We start from the raw sequence: 22,066 nt of genomic DNA on the forward strand, positions 1-22,066 counted from the left end.
AGAGGGCGGGGCTGCACGCCGCCAATAGTGCTTCAGAAGCTCGCCGGCCCCGCCCCGAAGGCGACGGCAGCGAGCCGCAGGAGGCAGCGGGCAAATGGGCGAGAGTGCCCGCCGGCCCCGCCTCTGCGGCGCCCACGTGCAGCGACCGAGCTGGGGCCTCCCGGACACCCAGGGCCCCCAGAGTACCATTTTAGGTGCAGAGCCTTCGCTATCAGCTTGGGGCTGGAAACTGGGGCCCTGATATACTAAGCAGTCGGTGCGGGGTCGTTGAGCGAAATGGGCAAGACGTGGCCCCCTTCAGCCCGGGGATTCACTCAAAGGCTGGGCCTGGAATCGGCGCCCTTAGCAGCCCCGGGAGTCTGAGTGGGGGCGGGCTCGTGGAGGTGGTCTGCTGTTCCCTGGTCCCTTTTCAGGGGGGCGGGGCCAAGGGCTGGGCCGTCCCGGGGGCGGGGTGTCCCAGGGGCGGGGCCGGGCCCCTGTGTTTGTTGCACCGTGTCAGTTACATTGTAACAAAAGTGGTGCAGCCGCTCTTCGGGCCAGCACCCTAGGCCCGCCGGCCGCCAGCTGTCGCCGACATGGAACCCGTGGCCAGCAATATCCAGGTCCTGCTGCAGGCGGCCGAGTTCCTAGAGCGCCGTGAGAGAGGTGAGGAAGAACTCTTGGCCAGACTCCAGACGGCAACCTCGCTGACACAGGCCTGGGCTGGATTTGGCTCCCAACAAGAAGGATGCATGCATTGCTTTAGGCAGTAGCCCCGGGGCACCCCGCCCTCAACTTGTTGGCGGGGGAGGGATCCCCGGGCTGTCGGACTGGGAGGGGTTGGGGAAATGGCCCTGGCGCCAAAAGCCCTTCCCTGACCGTGCCTTGCCAGGGGCGCCTGCTGGGACCAGCCCCAGCCTGAAGTGGGCTGGGGCTCTATCTGGCAGAAGCTGAGCATGGCTACGCGTCCCTGTGCCCGCACCGCAATCCAGGCCCAGTCTACAGGAGGAAGCGATCCCCCCAAGCTTCTGGCGCGCTGGACAGTGGGCGGTGAGGAGGGCTGAGGATGGTGGGGGGATGGGTGCCATCCCTCATGGGGCCTCACCTTTGCCCACTTCCTCCTTGTTGCTTGTATCTTCTGGGCCAGGTCCCCTACTCTGGAGGCAATTCAGACCTCTCCTGCCATCTCCTCACTCCCCTCTGTTCATTCAGGGACTGTTTCTTGAGCACCCCTGATGTGTCAGAAACTATAAACAAGAGACTTTAGGGTCCTCCTTCCACTCACACTCCTGCAGTCCGCATCTCTACTCGATTTCCCTCGCAGACTTTTCTCTTTTTCTCAACCCTTTGCACATGCTAATCCCTCCACTTTTAACCCCACTTTGGGTAGCATGTTTCTGGCCCAGCTCAACTGTCACCTCTGTCCAGGAAGCCCTTCCTGACCGCGCTGGTAGGGGGCCTCGTTTGGACCCCACAACCACCTGGGCAGGCCTCTCGGCATTTGGCCCAGTGTCTCTGCCTCTTCCTGCGGACTCCAATGCTCAAGGCTGGCACAAGGTCCCCGCATTAGGCTAGTTTGGAGCCCACATCTATAGTGGATTTTAAGCCCCTGGGACTGAGGGTGTGGGTAGTAGCTGACGCCCCCTCATCCTCCCTGGCATTGGCAGGTCTGTGCACAACGAGCTGGAGAAACGCAGGTGAGTCCCAGCTTTGCCCTGACAGCACTGGGCCCCGGGAACCATCATCTTCCTCTGGCCTTCCCTCCCCTGCTGTACCTCTGGCCAGCAAGGCTGGGCTGGCACTGCCCTCCAGACTCCTTCCCCCGCAGGAGGGCCCAGCTGAAGCGGTGCCTAGAGCAGCTAAAACAGCAGATGCCCCTGGGGCCTGACTGTGCCCGCTACACCACATTGAGCCTTCTGCGCTGGGCCAGGATGCACATCCAGGTAAGGAGCTGCTACTGCGCCCTGCAGCCAGCCTGCCAGAACTTGTGAGCGGTATAGTAGGGAGGGGCTGAGTGGAACTGGGGGGAGAGGCCCGAGGTCATAGCCCAGCAGTTCTCTGTGCTTTTAGCTTCCATTTGTGCTAAGTAGGAAGAAAAGCAGAAGACCACTCAAGAGGACTGTTCTGAGGCTTGAGTGACTTTGCCCAGTAAACGTTCATGGTTATTATAGCTATTATCAATTCAGTCCTAACTGGCAAGTCACTCAGCCTCTCTGGACTTGGTTTCCCGCTCTGTACAGAGGGGCATGGCTGTTTAAAACATTCTGATGTGTCATGTGTCAGGGTCCCTAGGACTGCAGAGGTTTCCACTCTCCCATCCCCCCAAGGCCTCCTGTTCTGAGCTATCTATTCTGATGCCATTTGGGGAGGCAGTTCCAGAGGCCAGGAGAGGGAAGCCCGTCACCCCTCCTCCCAGCACCCTTCTGCTACCTGGGCTAAGCTCAGTGCCCCCTAGTGGACAGGGGTGGGGTAGCAGACTCAGATTGGGGGGAGGGGGGCAGCAGCCCTAGAAGTGGCCTCAGAAACAATAGAGGCCTTTTCCTGCGCTCCTGGCCCTTTTCGCAGAGGAAGAAATGGGGGCACAGCCAGGCCAAGGACTGAGCAGCACAGCTAATGAGAGGCAGAGTCATAACCCAGGCCCAAGTCCCCTGACTTGCTGTTTCCTTCAACAAGTGTTTATTGAGCACCTGTTCTAGGCACCAGGTGTTGTGGTAGACAGTCCATATGCTATGCAGCAAATAAATCACAGTGCAGGGACTGTGAGCTTTGCCCCATGGTGCCCACGTCCCCTCCTTGTGCTGAAGAACACCCTGGCCTGGTAGCAGGCCCGTTTCTCACATGGAGCTTGCCTGGCCTGGTTCTTGGAGGGATGATGTGTGCCCCTTGGGTGCTGGCTGGCCCATGGGCAGGACCTGGGGATTGCTCCTTCCTCAAAGCCCTATCACCCCTCTCCTGGGCTCCCTGGCCGCCTGTGGGCTGTCGTCCAACTTGCTCTGGAACATAATTTGGGGCACATAGATCTGTCCAGGTCTGTTTCCTGCTGGAAACCTTCCATGGCTCCTGACAGGACAGTCTCAGTTCCTTCCTTCCTGTAAAACTGTAGGCCCTTCACAGCCCAGGCCTTGCCACTGGTCTGCTTTTGGTCTCCTATCTTCCCATGCCCTACCAGAAAAGCTGAATTCTCCATGACCTTCCCAGTGTCCCTCTGCTTGGATGCTGCTTCTTGCCCCATCTTTGCATAGACAGCTTACTCATCCTTCTACACCCAGTACAAATGTCCCCTTGCTCAGTTTTCCCTTTCTTGTTGACTGAATGCAGGCTTCTGCCCACAAGGGCTCTGGTGGGAGAACCTTTGGCCCTCCAGTCCCTGGACCCCAGGCTGGCAGGGCTGGAGGGGGATTAATACTAAAGCTCCAGGGCTCCTGGGAGGTTGACCAGGAGTTACAAACCGGTAGGCTTTGTTTGGTCTGTAGTTTTCTAAAAACTTAAATTAGCTGGCAGCACGTAAAAGGACATTTGACATGAAAAAGTCTGACTTCCAGCTTTTCTTAAATTGGGCCACGTGGCAGCACCAGGCCCGTGTGCATGTGGCGGTACCCGGCTAGAACCTGGGGGGGGCCGCCCCCTTGAGCTGTAGTGCGCGCTCACCGCCATGCCACAGGCCTCCCCTGTCCCTGCTGCTTGCAGCAGACAGACCCACGTCTCTTGACTAGGCCCTGACGGCCTTTGAGATTGTGGCGCCGTCCCCAGCCCATCAACGCAGCATGCTCCTGGGGCATTTACGTGAGCCGGAGGGCAGGGAGGCTGGCTTCCCCGAGGATGTGGCAGCAGGCCCCTGGGGCCCAGATGCGGTCTGGAGCAGGCGGTGACCAATGGCCGGGCCGTCGCTGGTGGTGCTGTGCTGAGCCCGGGACCTCGCCCCCTTGGGACCCACAGAAGCTGGAGGCGCAGGAGCAGCGGGCGCGGCGGCTCAAGGAGAAGCTGCGCAGCAAGCGGCAGAGCCTGCGGCGGCAGCTGGAGCGGCTCCGGGGGCCCGCGGGGCCGCGGGCAGACGGCCTGGACTCTTCGGGCCTCTCTTCCGAGCGCTCGGACTCGGACCGAGGTGAGTGCCCCGAAGCCAAGGGGTCGTGTGGGCTGAGCGGGCCACGGCCCCTAACCGGCGGCCTCCCTGTGTAGAGGAGGCGGACGTGGACGTGGAGAGCCTGGCGTCCGGGGCTGAGGCTGAGCTGCTGCGGGGCTTCGGCGCGGGCCGGGAGCACAGCTACTCCCACGGGGGCAGCAGCTGGCTGTGAGCCGCCCGCACGCTGCCCTCCGCTCGAGGCCGGAACCCGCCGCAAGCCTCAGGGGCTGCCTGCGACGGACTGAAAGGACCCTTCCGTGGGAACAGGTGCCTCCCGCCCCCCCCCCCGGTCCCCCTACCCCCACCGCTGGCTGCCGGCCGGTTCTCCTGGGGGAAGGCTCGCCTGTGCTTCCTCCGCGGCCTGCAGGGCAGGCAGCTTGCGCCCGGGCCACCCTTCCAGGCCTTTCTTGTAGCACTTGGCTCTGCTGTCCCCAAGGGGAGCAGAAGACTCTTGGGCCCTCACGTTCCTTCCTAGAGAAGGCCCCCAGATACTGGACAGTATTCGCATTAAATTTACGCAACTTTGCTAACTTCCTGTCCCTGGTCTTGCCTGACGAAAATGGGGAACTCCCAGGCACGGACAAACTGGAAAAGAGGAAATGAGATCATGGCCGTGACTGACACCATTCGTTCACGGTACCAGGCAGTGTCCCTCCACACCTCACAGCTGGGGGCTCCCTGGCCCCGCTTCACAGGTGGCACTGAGGCTGAGTATGAGACTGGCCTGAGGCCCAAAGCCAGGAAAGCGTGCAGTCAAGATTCTAACTAAAGCTTTCTGCCTCCAAGAATTATTTATTGAGTGCCTGTTATGTGCTAGACGCAGTTCCAGGCACCCGGGACACATCAGAGAACACAACAAAGGCCCCTGCCCTCGCGGAGCTTACAGTCTAGGCTTCCTCCCCCTGCACACTGTGCCCCCGAGCGAGCCACCGCCCCTCCCTGGGCCTGTCTTCGGCCCCCCGGCTCCACGCGGAACAGGACACCCGGCCCCAACCCCCCTCCCCCCCCAAGAGAGCAGAAAGGGCTGGAAGTTGAGTTTTACTAGTAAAGTACGAGCAGGAAGGGCAGAGGGACTGGAGCCGGGCCATCAGGTGTCCCACCACCCCGGGGCCTGGGCTGGCTACACGAAGTGCTGCCGCTGTTGCTGCTGCTTGCTGGCCGCCTTGCTGGCCAGGTCCTTGGCCTTCTCTGTAGCTGCCAGTGCCGTCTCCTTGGCCTTCTCCTTGGCTTCCTTGGCTGTCTCAACGAGGGTTTTGGAAGGGGCCTCCCCTGCAGCAAAGGGCAGGGGCTGGCTTCAGAAGACACCAAGACGACCCACCTCAACACCCCTCCTCCCCGACACTCCCCCTCTTTGGGCCAGGCGCTGTCCGAAGGGTGCCATTTGCCCCAGGGTACTGATGACGGGTCCCAGGCTTAGAGTGGGGTGGTGATGGCTGTGGACTCCACACCCGGCAGGGCCACTAGGGCCTCTTTTAGTGCCCAGAGCCCCTCACCTTGCAGCTTGGCCAAGATGTACTCAAAGCCCTTCATAGTCTTGGTCACGTTGCTTTTGAACCGGGCAAGACCAAATTCCTGGCAAAAGAAGAAAAGGGGGAAAGATTCTGAGCTTCCCACTGACCCCTAGCCCAGCCTCCACACCAAATGCTTGGGGCCCCAAAGCCCCAGCACGCCCACAACGCTGCTCACCTGGACAGCTCTGGAGACACCAAATAAGCTAGAGGAGACCCAGGCTTCCCGGCGGATTTCGGTCCAGCCGCTGTTATCAGAGTTCACACAGTAAACACATCGTTCCTCCACCACCTGTGCAGGGAGTGAGGCCAACCACAATCGCGTGGGAGTCTTTCACTTTATCAATTTGCACATAAATTGGATCCCCTGCCTCTTTTTCACAGGGTAGGGCAATCAGGTGAAAATTCACTTCCTTCCCTTACTGTATTCCCAACCTTCATTTCAGGAAGAGAGCAAGAACATAAAAAGGGCCATTCTGCTCTCTCAAACCTCTCCTCTGACCCTTTCAACTAAAAGGCATATAGACTCGAGATCAGTAGAGTGTGTGCCAGCTCTAACCTGGCCCTGGACTTTGTCTGAAGGCTTTCTGTGCAGTGCTTTTAGCCTGCCTTCCACCCACTGCAGTGCCTGAGCTCCCTGGCAGGCGAAACGAAAATGGAAATCTGGCAAGCGTCACAGCTCTCATTATCTGACGAGTGACCCAGTACTTCCAAGAGCAACACTTAAAAGACATGTCTCACAGGTGGATCACTATCTTCGTAATTTATAAAAATAGATTATGCCCTCAGGGTAGTCAGCTGTGAAGCCTTCGGAAAACTCTGGGGCAGAACATCAAGGTGCTCACTCACTCTGTGACCTTGCAGGGCACTTCCTCTCTCAGAACCTCACTTCCCTCTTTGCACAATAGAGAGTAATACCTAGCTCCCAGAGCCACTGTGAAGAAGTTAGCTGAGAAAAAGAATGAGAGCTCTCTGAAAACTTTTAGAGTATTCACATGTGAGAAGATACTGTAGGATGTTCCTTTAACCAAGGGTTTTCCAGCTCTCTTATAGGCAAGAAATCAAAAGGTATATGAATCCCTCCTTCCAAAATCTTAGGCGAAAAACCATTATGTCAGACAGATAAAGTGGAACTCCTTTAATCATCATGGGGTAAGGGGCCCAGATCCTCTCCCCTCTGAGGCACAAACAAACTGCTTATGGCTTGATAGACTCCTGTTTGAAAAATCACTGCCTCCTTCCCTCAGCATCACTTCTGTGGGCGCACACTCTGTGTGTGCCAGGCACAGTGAGGGTGCTCTGTATTTAGTACTTGGGACAACTCTGTAAAACAAGTACCCCTCCCCCACAGTATGAATGAGTTAAAAAACTAACTGGCTGAAAAAAATCATCTGAGTTTACACTCTAGATCTAGCACTCCCCAGTAACCCAAATCTGCCTCAGACAACAGAAGCCCCTTCATGGCTTCCTAGCCACATGTACCTGGAGCTACTTTTGGGGGACCAACGGGGAGAGTAGTCTCACCATCAGCCGGGCGTGGTTGATGTTCCAAGTGAAGGTGGTCATGGTCTGGTTCTGCGGGTCCACAATAGAATCCTCCAGGATGTACACCGAGTGAGCAACATTGGCAGGAAACAGTCGCTCGGCCCAGCGGGGCATCCTGTTGGTCTTGGTCAGAAGACGCCGGGACAGGAGTTTCTGCTCAGGGGTCACCTCCCGGTGCACTATGTCTTCCGTCAAGACATGTTTGCTGCAAGTATCAGAATGAAGGTGACCCTCGGGGGCATGCCGCTGAAAGACTGCCTGTTGGGGTTCCCCTATGGAGCCTCCCCGCCCAGAATGGCCATGCCTTCCCCAAGCTTGCACCGGTAAGTAGCGTGGCTCACACCTCAACTAGAGTCCCTTGCGACTATCCGAGGGCAAAATCCAACTCCCGCCCTCTTGCTGACCGGATTCCAGCGGGGACTGGACCTCATGATTTATTACCCCAGTGGAGAACGCCACAGGCAGAGGTGTAGGCCAGCGCCGGGACTTCCAACCCCAAGATCCCTCCCAACTGCTGTGCCGCCGCCTCTTCCTGTCTCACCACCCCGAAATGAGAGAACCTTGGACGAGAGCCTCAAGTAAACCACCGCCCAGGCCCGGCCTCCTTCCACTACCTTGCAGGCCTGGCCTGGCCACTTTTCGGATAGGGTCTTCTTACCCTAAAGAAGGCCACAGCGGTTCCGACGATGCCCTACCTCGGACTCGATGTCGAGTCTCTCCCGGCCCCACACTTCGATCTCCAAACAGCGAGGGGGGGGAGGACTGCTCTTTCCAGGGCCACGTACCTATAGGGATTGGGGTACCGCTGCCAGAAGGCAGCGAACACTTGGTCCCAGGAACTCCGGAGCACGCTCTGGCCCAGGAAATACTTCACCATCGTCCCGGCCGGGGCGGACTCAGCATCCGCGCAGCATCAGGGGTGCGATGCCCGGTGGGGCACGCGGAGGCCGGACCGAGGCTCGGCGCACGCCCGCCAGGCTCGCAGCTCAGTCACCACCGCGCTGCACCCAAGCTGCCGCCGCCGCCGCCGCCGCCGCCGCCGCCATGAGGAGTTGTCGGGCCGCGCGCGCAACTTCCGGCGCTGCAGCGCTGTACCCACCACTTCCGGCGCCCGCGCACGTGACCCTGCGGCCCCGCCCCTCGCCCTTTACACCGCCCCCCCCTCCCCCGCGGGAGTCGCGGCGCTGCGGGTCGGACCCAGGTTGAAGGGGCCCCTAGGTTCCGTGGGGAGTCCGTGGCGGAGCGACGCCTAAGCCCTGCGAGCGAGCTGGGCGGCGTCATGCGGCGCCGTTGAGGGCGCTGCCGCGCGCGCTCCCAGGCCGCCCTGAGTCCTGGGCTATTCGAAGGAGCAGCAGCGCCTGGGGCCGAGGAGCGGGGCAGACGCGGACGCTGCCGGAGCTCCAGCCGACGCGGCGTCTCCAGTCGTAGGTTGGCGCTTTGGGGTCGGGAGCTGAGGCTTGGGCGCTGCCTGCCCGAGCGGAGATCCGGGTTTGCCTCCCGCCCCCGCTCAGGACCCTGACGCGGGTGAGGCGGCCCTGGGAGCATGAGCGGGCAGCGCGTGGACGTCAAGGTGGTGATGCTGGGCAAGGAGTACGTGGGCAAGACGAGCCTGGTGGAACGATACGTGCACGACCGCTTCCTGGTGGGGCCCTATCAGAATGTGAGTGCGCCGCGCGGGGCCCGGTACGGGTGGGAGGGAGCTGGCTCGCACCCGCGGCCCTGATCACTTCCCCCTGATTGCAGACCATCGGGGCCGCCTTCGTGGCCAAGGTGATGTCCGTTGGAGACCGGACGGTGACTTTAGGTATTTGGGTAAGTCCCCTGGGCAAGCAGTCCTGAGAAAACCCATTCATGAGGAGGCTTAGGTTCTCCTGCCTATTACTGGCTGACTTGGGGTCTCGTAGAGGCCATTTTTCTATTTTAGACCCCAGTTTAAAACTAGGGGTCTGGAGGACGTGGTATTAGTTTGCAATCTTGGGGAGTAGCTCGGTAACTCAGGGCTGAGCCGCCTCCTGCCCTTCAGGATACAGCAGGCTCTGAGCGCTACGAGGCCATGAGCCGAATCTATTATCGGGGCGCCAAGGCTGCCATCGTCTGCTATGGTAAGAGGGGTTCTGGCCCGTTCCTCAAACAAGAGGGGGTGGGTGTCAGGCTGGCCTTAGAGAACAGCCCCTGATCCATGGTTGTGTTTTCTGCGTGTCCCGTGTCAAGACCTGACGGACAGCAGCAGTTTTGAGCGGGCGAAGTTCTGGGTGAAGGAACTGCGCAACCTAGAGGAGGTAAGTGCCAGACCTCACCAGACGACCAGGGGCTGGTGGTCCATGGGAGTGACTCTGACCTTGTCTTTTGCCCCAGGGCTGTCAGATCTACCTGTGTGGCACCAAGAGTGACCTGCTGGAGGAGGACAGGCGCCGCCGCCGTGTGGACTTCCACGACGTCCAGGACTATGCAGACAGTAGCTGTTGCTCAGCTCCCTGGGGGTGGGGGAAGGAGGTGGCTTTTTGGGTGGAGCAGAGAAAATAGGGACCACCTTAGCTGCCATGGCAAGATCCCTTGGGAAGGTCTTCTGGCCTCCCTGAAGGTGTGGGGTCCATTAGATTCCCTGAACTGCTAGCCTTCCCCTTTGTATCCACCCCGATTCTCAGGCAGGAGGCTTTAGTCACTTCTCTTTACAGATATCAAAGCTCAGCTCTTTGAAACATCCAGCAAGACAGGCCAGAGTGTGGGTGAGTGCTGTTGGGGGCCTCACAGCAGAACAGGCAGGGGTGCCAGAGGAGGCAGAGAAGAGCCTAGAGGGCTGGGTTACTGGGTGATTCCAGGGTTACTGGCTTTGAGCCCTCACTGACTTGTCCTTTTTCTTGCCAGACGAGCTCTTCCAGAAAGTGGCAGAGGACTACGTCAGTGTGGCTGCCTTCCAGGTGATGACAGGTGTGTGTGCTTCCCCAGCCTCTCTGGAGACTTCCTCTAGGCCCACAGCATCTGGCCCCCTTCACGAGTTACCTGATTCCCAAACAGAATGGTGCTGAGCTGCCACCTCTCTTTGACAGAGGACAAGGGCGTGGACCTGGGCCAGAAGGCAAACCCCTACTTCTACAGCTGTTGTCATCACTGAGTCACCACCACTCACCTGGCCTAGGGGAATTAAAGGAATCCCCCCAGAAGGGCTAGACCTAGCTCCTGTCTGGGCTTGAGTGGCCGGACGTCTGAGCTACCCCCAGTCCCCAGGGCAGCAGAGGTGGCACCTGCCTGTGCTGGCCCATGGAACGAAGGCAGCATTGGGCTGACTGACGGGCATGAGGAGGGTAAAGGCTGATTTGGACCCCAGGCTCCTGGACAGCACTTGTGTCTGCAGATTATTTAAGTGGCTTTTGATTTGTAAATAAAATCAATGCACTGTGAATCACACTCAGCCCCTCTCCCTGCTGTGTGGATTAGGTGCCAAGACACCTAGTTCTTTCTGGGGCTACCACCTGGCCTCACTTCCTATATTAAGGCTCCTACCAGCTCTTATTCTTTTGGAAGCCAAAGAACTTCACTCCAGGGTTGCATCTGAGATAATGTAGAAACAAAAGGGCCTTTTCCTGTTCTTTAGGGGGGACAAAGACAGATAGGTGAGGGGCTGGGGCAATGCGAAGCTCACGCAAGGCAGGCACTTAAGTGGTGTCCAGAGATCAAAGGGTGAAGCACTCCTACCTCAGACTGGCTGGTTCTACCACAACTTCTGTCACATCTAGGTCCATGAGTCATGTCTGTGGCTCAGATCCCAAGTTTCCCAGCAACCTACTACAAGGTGGCTTAATGGAAGAAAAATTGTAAGTTCTGCAAGACAGAAAGGTCTTATAGATCCAGATTGGGATCCAATTCAGTTATCAACAGGAAAGGGACCTAAACTTGGCCTGAGTTTCCCATCTGTAAAATCAGGTGACCACTCCCAGTTCAGGGCAGCAAAGATCCTGAGCAAAAAGTAACTCAAGGACTGAATGTTTGTCTTCCCACACTACTCCCCAGAGGGCTTTCTGCTGAAGGGCATGAAGTTCAGGACTAGGTCAGAAGGAAAGACAGACTCCCAAGACTCCCCCCAAAGTACATTTTTGGGTCTTAGAAGTATCAAGTGTTAGGGTGGATAGGGCTGGTACTTCCTGTTCAGCTAAAAAGCATATGGCAGCCCTTTTCCAGTATCGGAGGCCTGGCTGCTTTGCCTCTGCTTTTCCTGCCTTAGGCCTGGGCCAGGTCTTCTGCAGTGCCTAGCACCTATCTCTGAAGAACTAAAAACGTGGCCAGAATGGTCAGACTCACAGTCAGAAAATGCTTTGGTTCCACTTCCTTTTTTAAAACCAATTCCTCAAAATACCCTTCCTTCATGGGTAATGGAAGCTTCCTGTATAGGGGCTGAAACTGACCCCAGCTACTCCCAAAAGAAGTGAAAGACATTCTGGCAGCTGGTGGCTGCTGGGAGGAAACCCACACCACTCCTGGAGATGCTTAGAGGAGGGGCTCACCTCCACCATGTCCCCAACCTGGGAACTATCTCAGAGGCTGGTTTCTGCTCTCACCCCAAACCCATCCTCCCTCCTGTTAAGCTATATCTCCCCACGGACAACAAACAACACACAGGGCAAGGGCCATAAGAGTAAAGTTAAACTTTACTTTACAGTAATTTTTTTCTATATACAAAGAATTACAGTACATGTTTATGGGGACTCCTACAGGGCTCCCCTCTTTTTCACTAAGAGTTTCACTTACAGCTGACAATCTATGGGGGGGAGGAGGGGGCAAAAGACCAGTGATGGACCTCAGCTGACAACCCCCCCCCCGCCCCTTTCTTAAAAATATATAGATCTCTATTGTCAGCTTGCTTCTTTGCCAAGACTTAGAAAGCTGCTCTTCCATGAGCTCCTGTGTGCTGCACTCACCCATCTTCAACACACTCCTCTACACGCACACACAGGCAGCACCCACCTTGGACCTGGAGACCGCCTGTTCTCTGCCCCTACCCTGGAAGTCTAAAGCACCACAACCATTCATCTCTGCTCCTACTCCCTGGGCTTATCTCCTGTCCACAAAGCTTTGCTTGACTTCCAGGGTGTTAGACCTGAAGCCCCTCAATAGCCTGATGGTTTGAAAGTCATGGGAAAGCAGCTCTAGAGAAGGGACCATGTAAGAGTTTAACATGATTTTGCTTATGCTGGTAGGAAACATTTCTCAGGCTGTGGATTTCTAATTAAAATAAACTCTTTCCACTTCCTTAAGAAATATTACCCTTAATCTTCATAAGCAATCGAGGTGCTCCCATGAGAGTGGAAGAGGTAGAGAGGGGCAGAAGGAGAACCCCACAGCTGGAGCGCTCTACCAACCTGTTCTAGGCAGTGTGGACGGAAGCTACACCAGGTGACACGGTGACACCAGCCCTGAGAAACTCAATGGCCACCCTCGTCTGGATATAGCATCTCTCCCACCTAGGATTATGCTGACCCACTCCAGGGTCGGGTGCAGGCTTCACTGAGGCTCTGCCTTCTCCTTCTCTAATTGAGCCTCAAAGAAACCATTCTACACAAAATTTCTTCCTCCTAAACAGGAACCTGGGTTTCTCAAGTCACCAGTCCCTCAACCCTTGGCAGTGCTTATTTATACCAGAAAATTAGCACCATCATTACATTTTTTTGTGTTCAATTATCTATTCTTATTTCAATTTGTACTACAGCAACCTCTGGCCCTGCTGCACTGGCCCTAGGAAGCTCAGCTGAGAGCTAACTGGCCACAGCCAACGAAAGTCCCATGCAGCAGCTACCTAGCTCTAAGTGATCTGGAATGTCTAACACATGAAGCAGCCCAAGCATTATTTAGCAGGGAAAGGGGCTTGTGCCAGCTCCTTTCTTGCCATGATCTCAGGTGAGGAGATTGGGCCACTCTGACCTCCTGGTTGACAAAACCGGAAGAGGATGACAATATCCTCCGAAAAAGCCTTAGGAGAAAACCCACTTTATAGGAGCTGAGGGCAAAATCCATCCACGTTTAGTGCTTTCCTGATTCCTTTCCACAGGGGAATCTGCCAGGACCAGACTTCCTTCCTGCCATTCTGTTCTCATGATGTGACCTGGGAGTCCAGCTCCAGTGAGATGCTGCTGAGCCTGGGAAAGGATCGCTGATGCACTTCGTGCCCTGACTGTAGTGTGGGGTAGAGAATGTGAAGATAAAATAATTATTTCCATCAATGCGAAAGATGCAGGTTTGGTAGTTGTTCAATTAGAGGATCAACACAGTGACTTAAATCACCTCAAACTCAGTAACTTCAGGGGCAAGCAGACATTTAAAAACTGGGATCCTTCTGTAGCAATGACAGTTATTTTGCTATTAGAATGGGTTTGCTTCAGCAGGAGAAGCAAATGAGGCTTTGAATTCAAATTTCAACAGTTTCCATCAAGTTCTTCTGACTGAACAGGGCTAGGAGAGATATTGGTTCTTTAGCTACTTATGGAAGCTATAACTTCCCCCTTGGAAACGTTTCCTGGGCACTGGCTTAGGGGCACTCTCTATTGAGATCCTGATTTCCAGGCACTTGGTCAAATACCATCCTGCACAAAGATCAGGAGTTTCTAAGAGAAAAGCTTTCCTTTTAACTGCCAATTCATACCCTCTGGAGAAAAGATCTCAGTACAAGGCTCCAGGAGAGTCCCCAAGAACTGGCAGGATCACTGTCTCCCCACTGTCCCTCATGCAAGAGTTTCAATTTCCCAGTAGTCCTTCTAACTCTGCTTCTTATTATATGGTGACTGCTTTCTTGATGTTAACGATCTGGTATCAGATGCTGCTATCAGTGGGCCTGACAGCTGAATTTCTAGTTTCCATTCTACCTGAAAGTCTTTCAGTAACCCTCACAAGAGCCTGGATGTCCATCTAGATAAAGAACTACCACCCCCCCCACCCCCACCCTCTCCCCCAAACTAAGCACAGCTCAAAAGTTGTTTTCCCAGGCAGGTCTGGAAGGACGTTTCCAGTAAATGGTGTAGAATGGAAAGAACCAAAACAAAACCACAAAGTGGCCACTCATGGCCCACCTTTCCCTCACTCCTTGTCCTGTGAGACATATCTAGAGCGGCTGTCAAGTCAATTACCTACCAAAGCCTACTTCAGAGAAGCTATTTCAGGATCAAACTTCTCCACTTAAATTTTTTTACATAGCCTGCACACACACACCCCCCCCCCCAAATTCACAGTTTATTTCATGAAACAAAGAGCTACGGTAATTTAACACACAACATAGTGAAAGGAGATTGACAGTGCAGTGCGAATATCTTTTTCTGATCACAACTACAGATGACAGGAGAGAAAAGGGCACAGGACTGGCACCAAGCAAACCCTACTCATACAGCCTAAGAGATTAGGGAAAGGGACCTACTAGCTGCAGTTATATACTTATTATTCTCACACATGATAAATACTTAATATAATGAACTTTAATGTTCTGGGTGGATTTCTTTAAAAATATCTTTTCCATGGTTTAAAATTTTTTAAAAAAGAAAATAAGATGCTTTGTTTTTTCTTCCTTTTGAACAAAGAGCTTTTCCTCTCTCATGATGTGGGAAGAGAGAGAGGATGAAAAGGGGAGAACTAGGCAGGTGGAATTTACAGAGATTTCGAGGTCTAAGTGGGATGCAGAGATAGGCCCCTAGACTCGGGACAGCCCTGCCCAGCCTCGTACCTCTGCCTGAGTTCAAGTGTCTCAACCCGAGACAGACTTTGGGAAATAAAAGCAAATTCTTCTTTTAATCTTTATATAAAGCGCAAATGCTTCTATAACTATTGTTCCCTCCTTAGAAGTGATGTGGGTAACCTCAGTAGGAACTCAGGAGGAGGAAACTGGGACAAAATACAGAATCTTGTTGAGGGTGTAAAAGCCATAACTGAAACAGAATGGCCAGGAGACATCTGGGCCAAGAGATGGCCTGTTGGCTAAAGCTGCTGGCTAAGTTGGCAAAGCAGAGAGGTAAACACGTTTGGTCTAGGGACAAAGGAGGGGTGAGTGAATGGGAAGGAACTGGCCAAACAGCACTTCCTGTTGGCAGTTGGTGAGCTGGGTGAATGGTAGGGCAGGGTAGCACCAACAGATTTCCCAGCCCTTGGGCCCCAGCTCAGGGCAGCAGTAACAGATAATCAGCAGTTATGAGGAATCATCTCTCAGACTGGACATTGCTCTAAACACCACATCTTGCCAGTCACAGGGGAAGGGCTCTGGCCTGCCTTTGAACAAAGTCAGCAGGCAGGTGCTCTCAGTACAGAACACAGCAATTCTCAGGGATAGGGTGGTAGAATCCACCAGTGAAGGAGAGGACTCCCTCCATTCAGGTAAGAGGGCAAAGGATCAAAAGAGAGAAGGAATTTTCCATCAGAATCTGGCACTCTCCCTGAGCTGGTGGTAGATCTAGCGCAGAGCTTGCCAGAGATTCCCTATATCCACTGCCCGACTCTGAAATCTGAAAGCACCTGAGTGTTTGGGGGGCGGGCATGGGGTGGGCTGATGTAAAAGGACGAAAATCGGTAGGAAAGAAAGGTAAGCTTGCCAATTGCCTTCTTATACTTCGGTAAAGCTATGTCCTTGTAGAGCCCAGCCCCCACAACCAGCTGCTCTGCCAAGGACAGATTTTCAGACTCTGCACAGCCCAGACAGAAGCAGCAGCAGCTGCTCAGCCAACGGCTCCACTTGGCCTTGATGCAACCCCCCACCCCCCACCCCCCCCACTAGAGACCTCCACATGAGCGTGTGTGCATCACACGCACACATGCACACCCAACCAGGGGACACTTACTCAACACAACCACTTCTGGGGCCATAAAGGACATTACAAAATGAGTCTGGAGCCCCAGGGCCCCTCAGAACTTCCTGCTATTTCCTGGTCAAAGGTTCATGAAAACAGCCTGAGAACCCAGGCAGGCATGTTAGGCTCACAGGGATCAGGTCTTATCTCTGTATCTCCTGTCAGTGACTAGCACCTGGCCTAGCACATGTGAATGCTCAAGAAATCACTACTGGTATCAGTTCTTCCCAATCCCAAGTGTTCATCAGGTGCCCTCAGTGGGGCTCTGTAGGGCTAGAGAAATAACTTCGAGAGCCCCTCTACCTTCCAACCTGACCAGTGGAATTGAATCCCATGCTTGACTCCAGAGTGGACTTTTTATTTCAAGTTACCATGTGTAAAGGTTGGAGGAAAAAGACCCAAGTCTGTCTGTCTCCTTGGCTGGGGCCCACTTGGATTTCCATACATGGTTTACACAACCACATGCCCCCACTGGCTAATGTCACAAGAGTTCTGAGTGTTGGGATATAAGGAAAGAGTAACAGTGGAAAAGTGGTGGGATCTGTTTTTTAAGAGGGGAAAAGAAAGATGATTTCCCTTCCCCAAGAACCCTGGGGGCAGCTGGTCTGGTCATGTGACATTTACTCATATTACTTCTGTTCTGACTCTGCACATTTGTGACTGGAAGGAGCCTGGTTAAGAGCTGGAAGTGTATTTTGCTCTGGTTTAGGGTCTTGCCCTCTTCCAAGAGACCAGCAAGTCTGTGCCAATGTCTGTGTGCTCCCAGAGGACCAGCAAGATGGCGATATTGTCTGTCCAGCCACCATGGGCCAGAGCCCTGGCCCTGGTGCGGCCTTTCCCAGGGCCCAGGGACTCTGCTCTGCAGTTGCCAACTTCTTCTCTTCAGTACAGAGGGAGGATGGGGCCTTCCCAAGAGGCCTAAAGGACTGCCCACTCTTGGCAGCAAGTCCAGGTAGTTGCTGGCCTCCGGCCATCTGCTTCACCTGCTTCACCAGGCCTGGTGCTTGGCTGGGAAGCCCTGGTGTCTGCTCCAGCCCTGCAGGTGCTCTTCCTGAGGCCTGAGTTGTTGGCTCATATAAAAAAGCCTTGGCAGGGGGCTGAGAGAGAAGTCTGGCCTGGGTGAGTGATTTAACTGCTTGCCAGGAGTGCTCCGAAGGGACTGCTGCTTTCCCCGGTGGCTGAAGGACAGGATCTGACACGCTGCCTCTCTCTACAGCTCGCGGCATCTGCCCCAGACCTTTGCTGGCAGTCCACGAGCTTGACTCCAACACTGGCATCTTCTCATCAACCTGTGGTGTGACCTCATGAGGTGAAGCAGCCCGTTCTTTCTGGTGAGGAGTTAGGTCTATGAGATCCATCACCAAAGCAGCTCTATTTTTTGACTGAGTATTCTGGTCCACGGGCCTCAGTGCTTTTTCTTTAGCTACCAGGGTCTGGACCACAGCTGATAGTACTTTGTCAGGAGGTGGGAGTCTCTGGGACAAAGAAGCATGGGATTTGTCTGGGGGCCTGTCTGAAGTCTGGGGCTTGGGACCGCTGGTGACTAGCAGTCTGTCTGGCGGTGGAAGTCTCAGGCCAGTAGGGACTGGGGTTTTCTCCAGTGACTGGGGCCTTGGGCTGGCAGCACCTATGGATTTATCCAGCCTTGGGTCAGCTGTCCCCAGAGGTCTTTCCAGTGGTTGGGACCTGACTGAGGGTGAGGAGCTTACGCCAGTCACTGAAGAGGGTTTGTCAGATAGTTGGGGTCTTGGTCCTGCCACTGCAGGTGGCCTGTCCAATGGCTTCTGGCTGGATACCAAGGACTGGGGTTTGGTCCCCGACCCAGCAAGGTCCCTGGCCCTATCTACAGGCTGGGGCCTGGAGTCAGTTCTGTCAGAAGGTCTTTCAGGAAGCGGTGGCCTCTGACAAGTCCCTGCCAGAGCTTTTTTGGACAGTGACAGTGTCTGGTTGGTGTCAGCAGGCAGCTTATCCAACAGTTTGGGCCCCTGAGCAGCCACTCCTGATGAATGCTCTGCCAGGTGAGTGCCTGGGCCTGGAGACAGCGGTACTGGGGGAGGCACATACTCACGGATCTCCCCAGGTTCCAGAGGGTTGGGCCCACAGGGGTCATGCTCAGTACAAGACAAACGCCCATCCAATTTGGAGATGAAGAGCATCCCTTCCCGATGCTGCTTACAAAAGGAGCTGGGACACATCTCACAGAAGGAGGCTGCTTCCTTCCCACAGATGTCACACTGATGCCAAGGACACTCCCATTTCCCTAAAAACACAGATATGAAACAAACGCTTAGGAAAACAAGCAAGGTGCATGAAATGAGTCATGGCCCTGAGCCTGGGTCAAAGGAGTGATTTCAAACTGCCACCTTCTGCAGAGAGCTCATGCCACTCACCTGACACCTCCCCTGCCCCAGAATCTGAGTCTCCTGTACAACACATAAAAATAAAAGCCAAGTACAAGTAGCAACTGAGTATCAACTAAATATACAGGCAGGAGTAATTTCTTATTTCTAGGACTATTTCTAGCAAGGGGGAAAAAACCCAAAGCTCCCCTTAGATAGAATGTGAAGATACTACTTCCACAGTTTTGCAAACTCCATTTGTCTAATATAGCCTTTCAATATTCAACTCTAAAGGGATAATCTCGGCTATTTAAACTTCTGCTTATTTGGTTATATTTAGGAACAGGGAGCAGATATACAAATGTGAAAAACTGAGCGGATTTTCCTTTGCTCAGTTTCAAATCTTGCAACTAGCACAAATTTTACCTGTATAGTCCACACAGAACCAGTGGAAAAGACCCTGACCTACCATCTATTTGCTCCCATTTCATGACACCTGAGAGTCTCTGCCGTGGATGGTGTTTTCGCCCCGGCTCATAGTTTCCAAATAAACTATGCCAGTCCTGACTCCTGGCTCCTAGTCAAGATGAGTCCCATTGCAGCCTGTGCCAGCTACAATCCTGAGCTATTGATTCTGAAACAATTCTCCTTTTCCACTTCCTGGCACTGACAAGTCATGCTGTGGTCCTGCCCTCACACTACCTCCGTTTCTATAATTTTATTTCTCTGGCAACCATACATTGAAGGAAAGCTAGTTCAGGGACAAACTCCTCTCATTCCCACCCCAAAGTTTTCTCTCTGCAATTCCTGAGAGCAGGCTACTGGTGATGTTTAATCTCCTCAGCTCAAGTGGCTCCCTACTGCTTTCTTGCCTCTGTCAACAAAACAGACCACATATCCAAGTCCCCCCAAACTCTTCTAACTCCAAATCACCACTCAAAAGTTAGCAACTTGGGCACCTGGGTGGCTCAGTTGGTTAAGCGACTGCCTTCGGCTCAGGTCATGATCCCGGAGTCCTAAGATGGAGTCCCGCATTGGGCTCCCTGCTCAGCGGGGAGTCTGCTTCTCCTTTTGCCCCTCCCACTCTCATGTGCTCTCTCACTCTCTCATTCTCTCAAATAAATAAAATCTTAAAAAAACAAAAAAAAAGTCAGCTTCTCCAGCCACAAATTCCTGACACTCTATTCTCTCATGTGTCAGTAGACGGAGCTGCCTCTCCTTCATAAGAGAGTGGGTGAAGGGAGCTCAAAGGGTGTCTAGTCCAGGGTATCTAGTCCACACCTCACTGACCGGAATAACCCCAAACTCCATGCTATCTCAACCTCTCTTTCTTTAGAAAGGAAACATGATTTAGTGGCCTTGAAGTCAGAAAACCTGGCTTTCAATCCAACTCCTCCATCTACATGCTCTATTGTGACAAGTCATCTCACCAAACTGGACTCTCAGTTTCCTCATCTGCATCATGGGAAGGTGAAAAGGTCTCATCTTTATGGGTTGCTGGGAGGATAAAATAACATAACATAAATGTAAATAAAGTGCTTGACATATAATGAGTTTCTGTTCCCTTCTCTATAACCTAGGATTCCAAAGCCTTTATTTCCAGAATGAGAACATGAACCATACCCCCTTCAACATTATGCATGGGAAGACCAAGGGCTCTGACAATTCTGGCAGAGAACAAAGAGCACTCTACATGGATTTTGACACCAACCTGCTGGTCGCTTGGTTAGATTTAGACAGTCAGCGTGGTAAACTTTTGGGCAGCCTGGCTTCTTACAGGAGACGAGCTGGCCAGCATCCCCACAGCTGAAACATTCATCCTCTCTCTCCTTTGTGATTTCACCCTGGGTCCTGCGCTTCCCCTGTTGCTTCTTCTTGAATTTCTTTGACTTTTCTTCTGTGGCAATGGGTTGATTCTAGAGGTCAGATATTGAGCAGTAAGCATTCTGTCGATATATTAGTTGTGTGATCTTGACCAGATTAACTATCCTCTCTGAGCCTCAGTCTCTCCTCTGGGAAGAGACAGTCCTCATAGACTATTGTAAAGATAAGAAAAAATGCAGGAAAGGCACCTCGCACATCATAGGTACCCAATAAATGGTTGCATTAATTCTAACTTTTCTATCAACTACTCCTGCCACCTGAATGAAATAAAAGAAAAATGAACTTATTTTTGTTAACACACAAGGCTAGTGTTAAAGGTAACGTTACCCTTTCATTACGTTTTATTTTTGTGTTTGTCTAGGTGTGTATGTTTGTGTGTGCACACATTTCTTTATTCAATAAACCTTCACTGGACACCTTAAGAGTCACATGCTAGGAAGGCACAGAAAACTTCATGGTCCTTGCCCTCAGTGAGCTATGTGCCCTTCATCTATATCAAATTAGGTTCATATCCACCTAATATTAATTCATTACCAAAACAAACAACAACTCACCTATATACACTGATGTGCTAGGCACTGGGAATGCAAGACAGATCCTGGTGCAGCCAGCAGGTCTCCTCCATGATCCCTGCAGCCCACACTTACCAAACCCCATGCGTTTCATCACATTTATCTTGGACTAGAAACATCCAGGATCAATCTGATCTATTACTATCCCTCAGTGATCTCCCATTTCTAAACTTCTGCCCTCAAATTTCTCTTTCACTGATTCATGTGTGAAATACTACATAGATGTTAAGGATGCAAAAACTGACATCCCTAGTGAATGTAACACCATTAAACTTAGGTTAAACTCAGTTACTATTTTGATTTATAGGTAATAAATAAACTGGACACCTTAAGGAACAAGACCATTTAACCAACTGACTAAAGAAAAAAAAACTCAATAAAATATAAACATAATTTTCCTTATTTAATAAAAGAATAATTGGGGGTGTTCATCATCTCCGTGTGTTTTTGCTCAAAATGATTACTCCTGGGGCGCTTGAGTGGCTCAGTCGGTTAAGCAACTGCCTTTGGCTCAGGTCACAACCCGGGGTCCTGGGATCGAGCCCCACGTCGGGCTCCCTGCTCTGTGGGGAGCCTGCTTCTCCACTCTCCCCCTGCCTGCCACTCTCCCTGCTTATGCTCTCTCCCTCTCTGTCAAATAAATAAAATCTTTAAGAAAAAAAATTAAAAAGGTCACTCCCCCTTTAGTTATTGGTTTCTGTGCTAATTTGCATTTTTCAGTTCTTAAGATTGACTTCCAAATCAAAAAAGCATAATGGGAAATACCCAACTGGAGTCACTGTGTATTTTTCATCAAAATTAAACTTCAATTTTTAGTGTGCTGTAACTTAGGATAGAAAAATCTGGATGCATGTTCATCTATTATGGTCCATCCATTATATAAAAAAATTAAGTCACTTAGAGACGATGGTTAAAAAGACTATATGAGGGCGCCTGGGTGGCTCAGTTGGTTAAGCGACTGCCTTCGGCTCAGGTCATGATCCTGGAGTCCCGGGATCGAGTCCCGCATTGGGCTCCCCGCTCGGCGGGGAGTCTGCTTCTCCCTCTGACCCTCCTCCCTCTCATGCTCTCTGTCTCTCATTCTTTCTCTCTCAAATAAATAAATAAAAATCTTTAAAAAATATATATAATTAAAAAAAAAAAGACTATGTGACAGTAAGGAAAAAGATTTTATAATATTTAAGAAATGCAGGATACAGACTTGTAAGTAATTCTTTACAGAATTCTAAGCCAGTTAAAATGCACACAAAAACCCAGAGAGTAAGACACAACAATGCTTATACTTTAAGATAAGATTAAGGGTCCT

General features: G+C 52.8%; 4 protein-coding genes across 10 annotated transcripts in view; 2 read left to right on the forward strand and 2 right to left on the reverse strand.

The window, feature by feature from the left end:
* The first annotated feature begins 524 nt into the window (after positions 1-524).
* Positions 525-4,344, forward strand: MXD3 (MAX dimerization protein 3). Of its 2 annotated transcripts, XM_021698755.1 has the most exons (6): positions 525-645; positions 927-1,029; positions 1,647-1,676; positions 1,808-1,922; positions 3,916-4,081; positions 4,156-4,344. In XM_021698755.1, exons 1-6 carry the CDS (start codon positions 576-578, stop codon positions 4,269-4,271), a joined length of 600 nt encoding a protein of 199 aa, XP_021554430.1. In that variant the 5' UTR covers positions 525-575; the 3' UTR covers positions 4,272-4,344. The 2 variants fall into 2 exon arrangements, with proteins under 2 accessions (XP_021554430.1, XP_044772840.1); XM_044916905.1 differs by lacking the exon at positions 1,647-1,676.
* A 536-nt stretch (positions 4,345-4,880) lies between these two features.
* Positions 4,881-8,236, reverse strand: PRELID1 (PRELI domain containing 1). 2 transcript variants are annotated; one of them, XM_044916814.1, is made up of 5 exons: positions 7,938-8,236; positions 7,132-7,357; positions 5,786-5,899; positions 5,593-5,671; positions 4,881-5,335 (listed from the first exon to the last, which is right to left on the reverse strand). In XM_044916814.1, exons 1-5 carry the CDS (start codon positions 8,027-8,029, stop codon positions 5,220-5,222), a joined length of 627 nt encoding a protein of 208 aa, XP_044772749.1. In that variant the 5' UTR covers positions 8,030-8,236; the 3' UTR covers positions 4,881-5,219. The 2 variants fall into 2 exon arrangements, with proteins under 2 accessions (XP_044772749.1, XP_021554422.1); XM_021698747.1 differs by having other exon boundaries at positions 4,881-5,368.
* A 35-nt stretch (positions 8,237-8,271) lies between these two features.
* On the forward strand, positions 8,272-14,061 carry RAB24 (RAB24, member RAS oncogene family). 5 transcript variants are annotated; one of them, XR_002480960.2, is made up of 9 exons: positions 8,272-8,812; positions 8,896-8,964; positions 9,176-9,254; positions 9,364-9,431; positions 9,508-9,607; positions 9,828-9,878; positions 10,018-10,080; positions 12,854-13,041; positions 13,193-13,254. XR_002480960.2 is itself a non-coding variant. In XM_021701366.2 (8 exons), the coding sequence occupies exons 1-8, from the start codon at positions 8,696-8,698 to the stop codon at positions 13,243-13,245; spliced, it is 600 nt and encodes a 199-aa protein (XP_021557041.1). In that variant the 5' UTR covers positions 8,272-8,695; the 3' UTR covers positions 13,246-14,061. The 5 variants fall into 5 exon arrangements, 4 of the variants coding, with proteins under 4 accessions (XP_021557041.1, XP_021557047.1, XP_021557037.1 ...); XM_021701366.2 differs by lacking the exon at positions 12,854-13,041 and having other exon boundaries at positions 13,193-14,061; XM_021701372.2 differs by lacking the exons at positions 12,854-13,041; positions 13,193-13,254 and adding an exon at positions 10,168-10,609.
* A 31-nt stretch (positions 14,062-14,092) lies between these two features.
* NSD1 (nuclear receptor binding SET domain protein 1) overlaps positions 14,093-22,066 on the reverse strand; it is a 139,560-nt gene continuing 131,586 nt past the window's right edge. The window contains exons 22-23 of the mRNA XM_044917101.1: positions 20,016-20,220; positions 14,093-18,225 (exon numbers count right to left, since the gene is read on the reverse strand). Coding sequence (XP_044773036.1) covers positions 16,595-18,225; positions 20,016-20,220 — 1,836 coding nt within the window. The 3' untranslated portion in view covers positions 14,093-16,594. The remainder of the gene's footprint in view (positions 18,226-20,015; positions 20,221-22,066) is intronic.

This window comes from Neomonachus schauinslandi, chromosome 7, assembly GCF_002201575.2.
Source record: "Neomonachus schauinslandi chromosome 7, ASM220157v2, whole genome shotgun sequence".
NCBI classification, from domain to species: domain Eukaryota; kingdom Metazoa; phylum Chordata; class Mammalia; order Carnivora; family Phocidae; genus Neomonachus; species Neomonachus schauinslandi.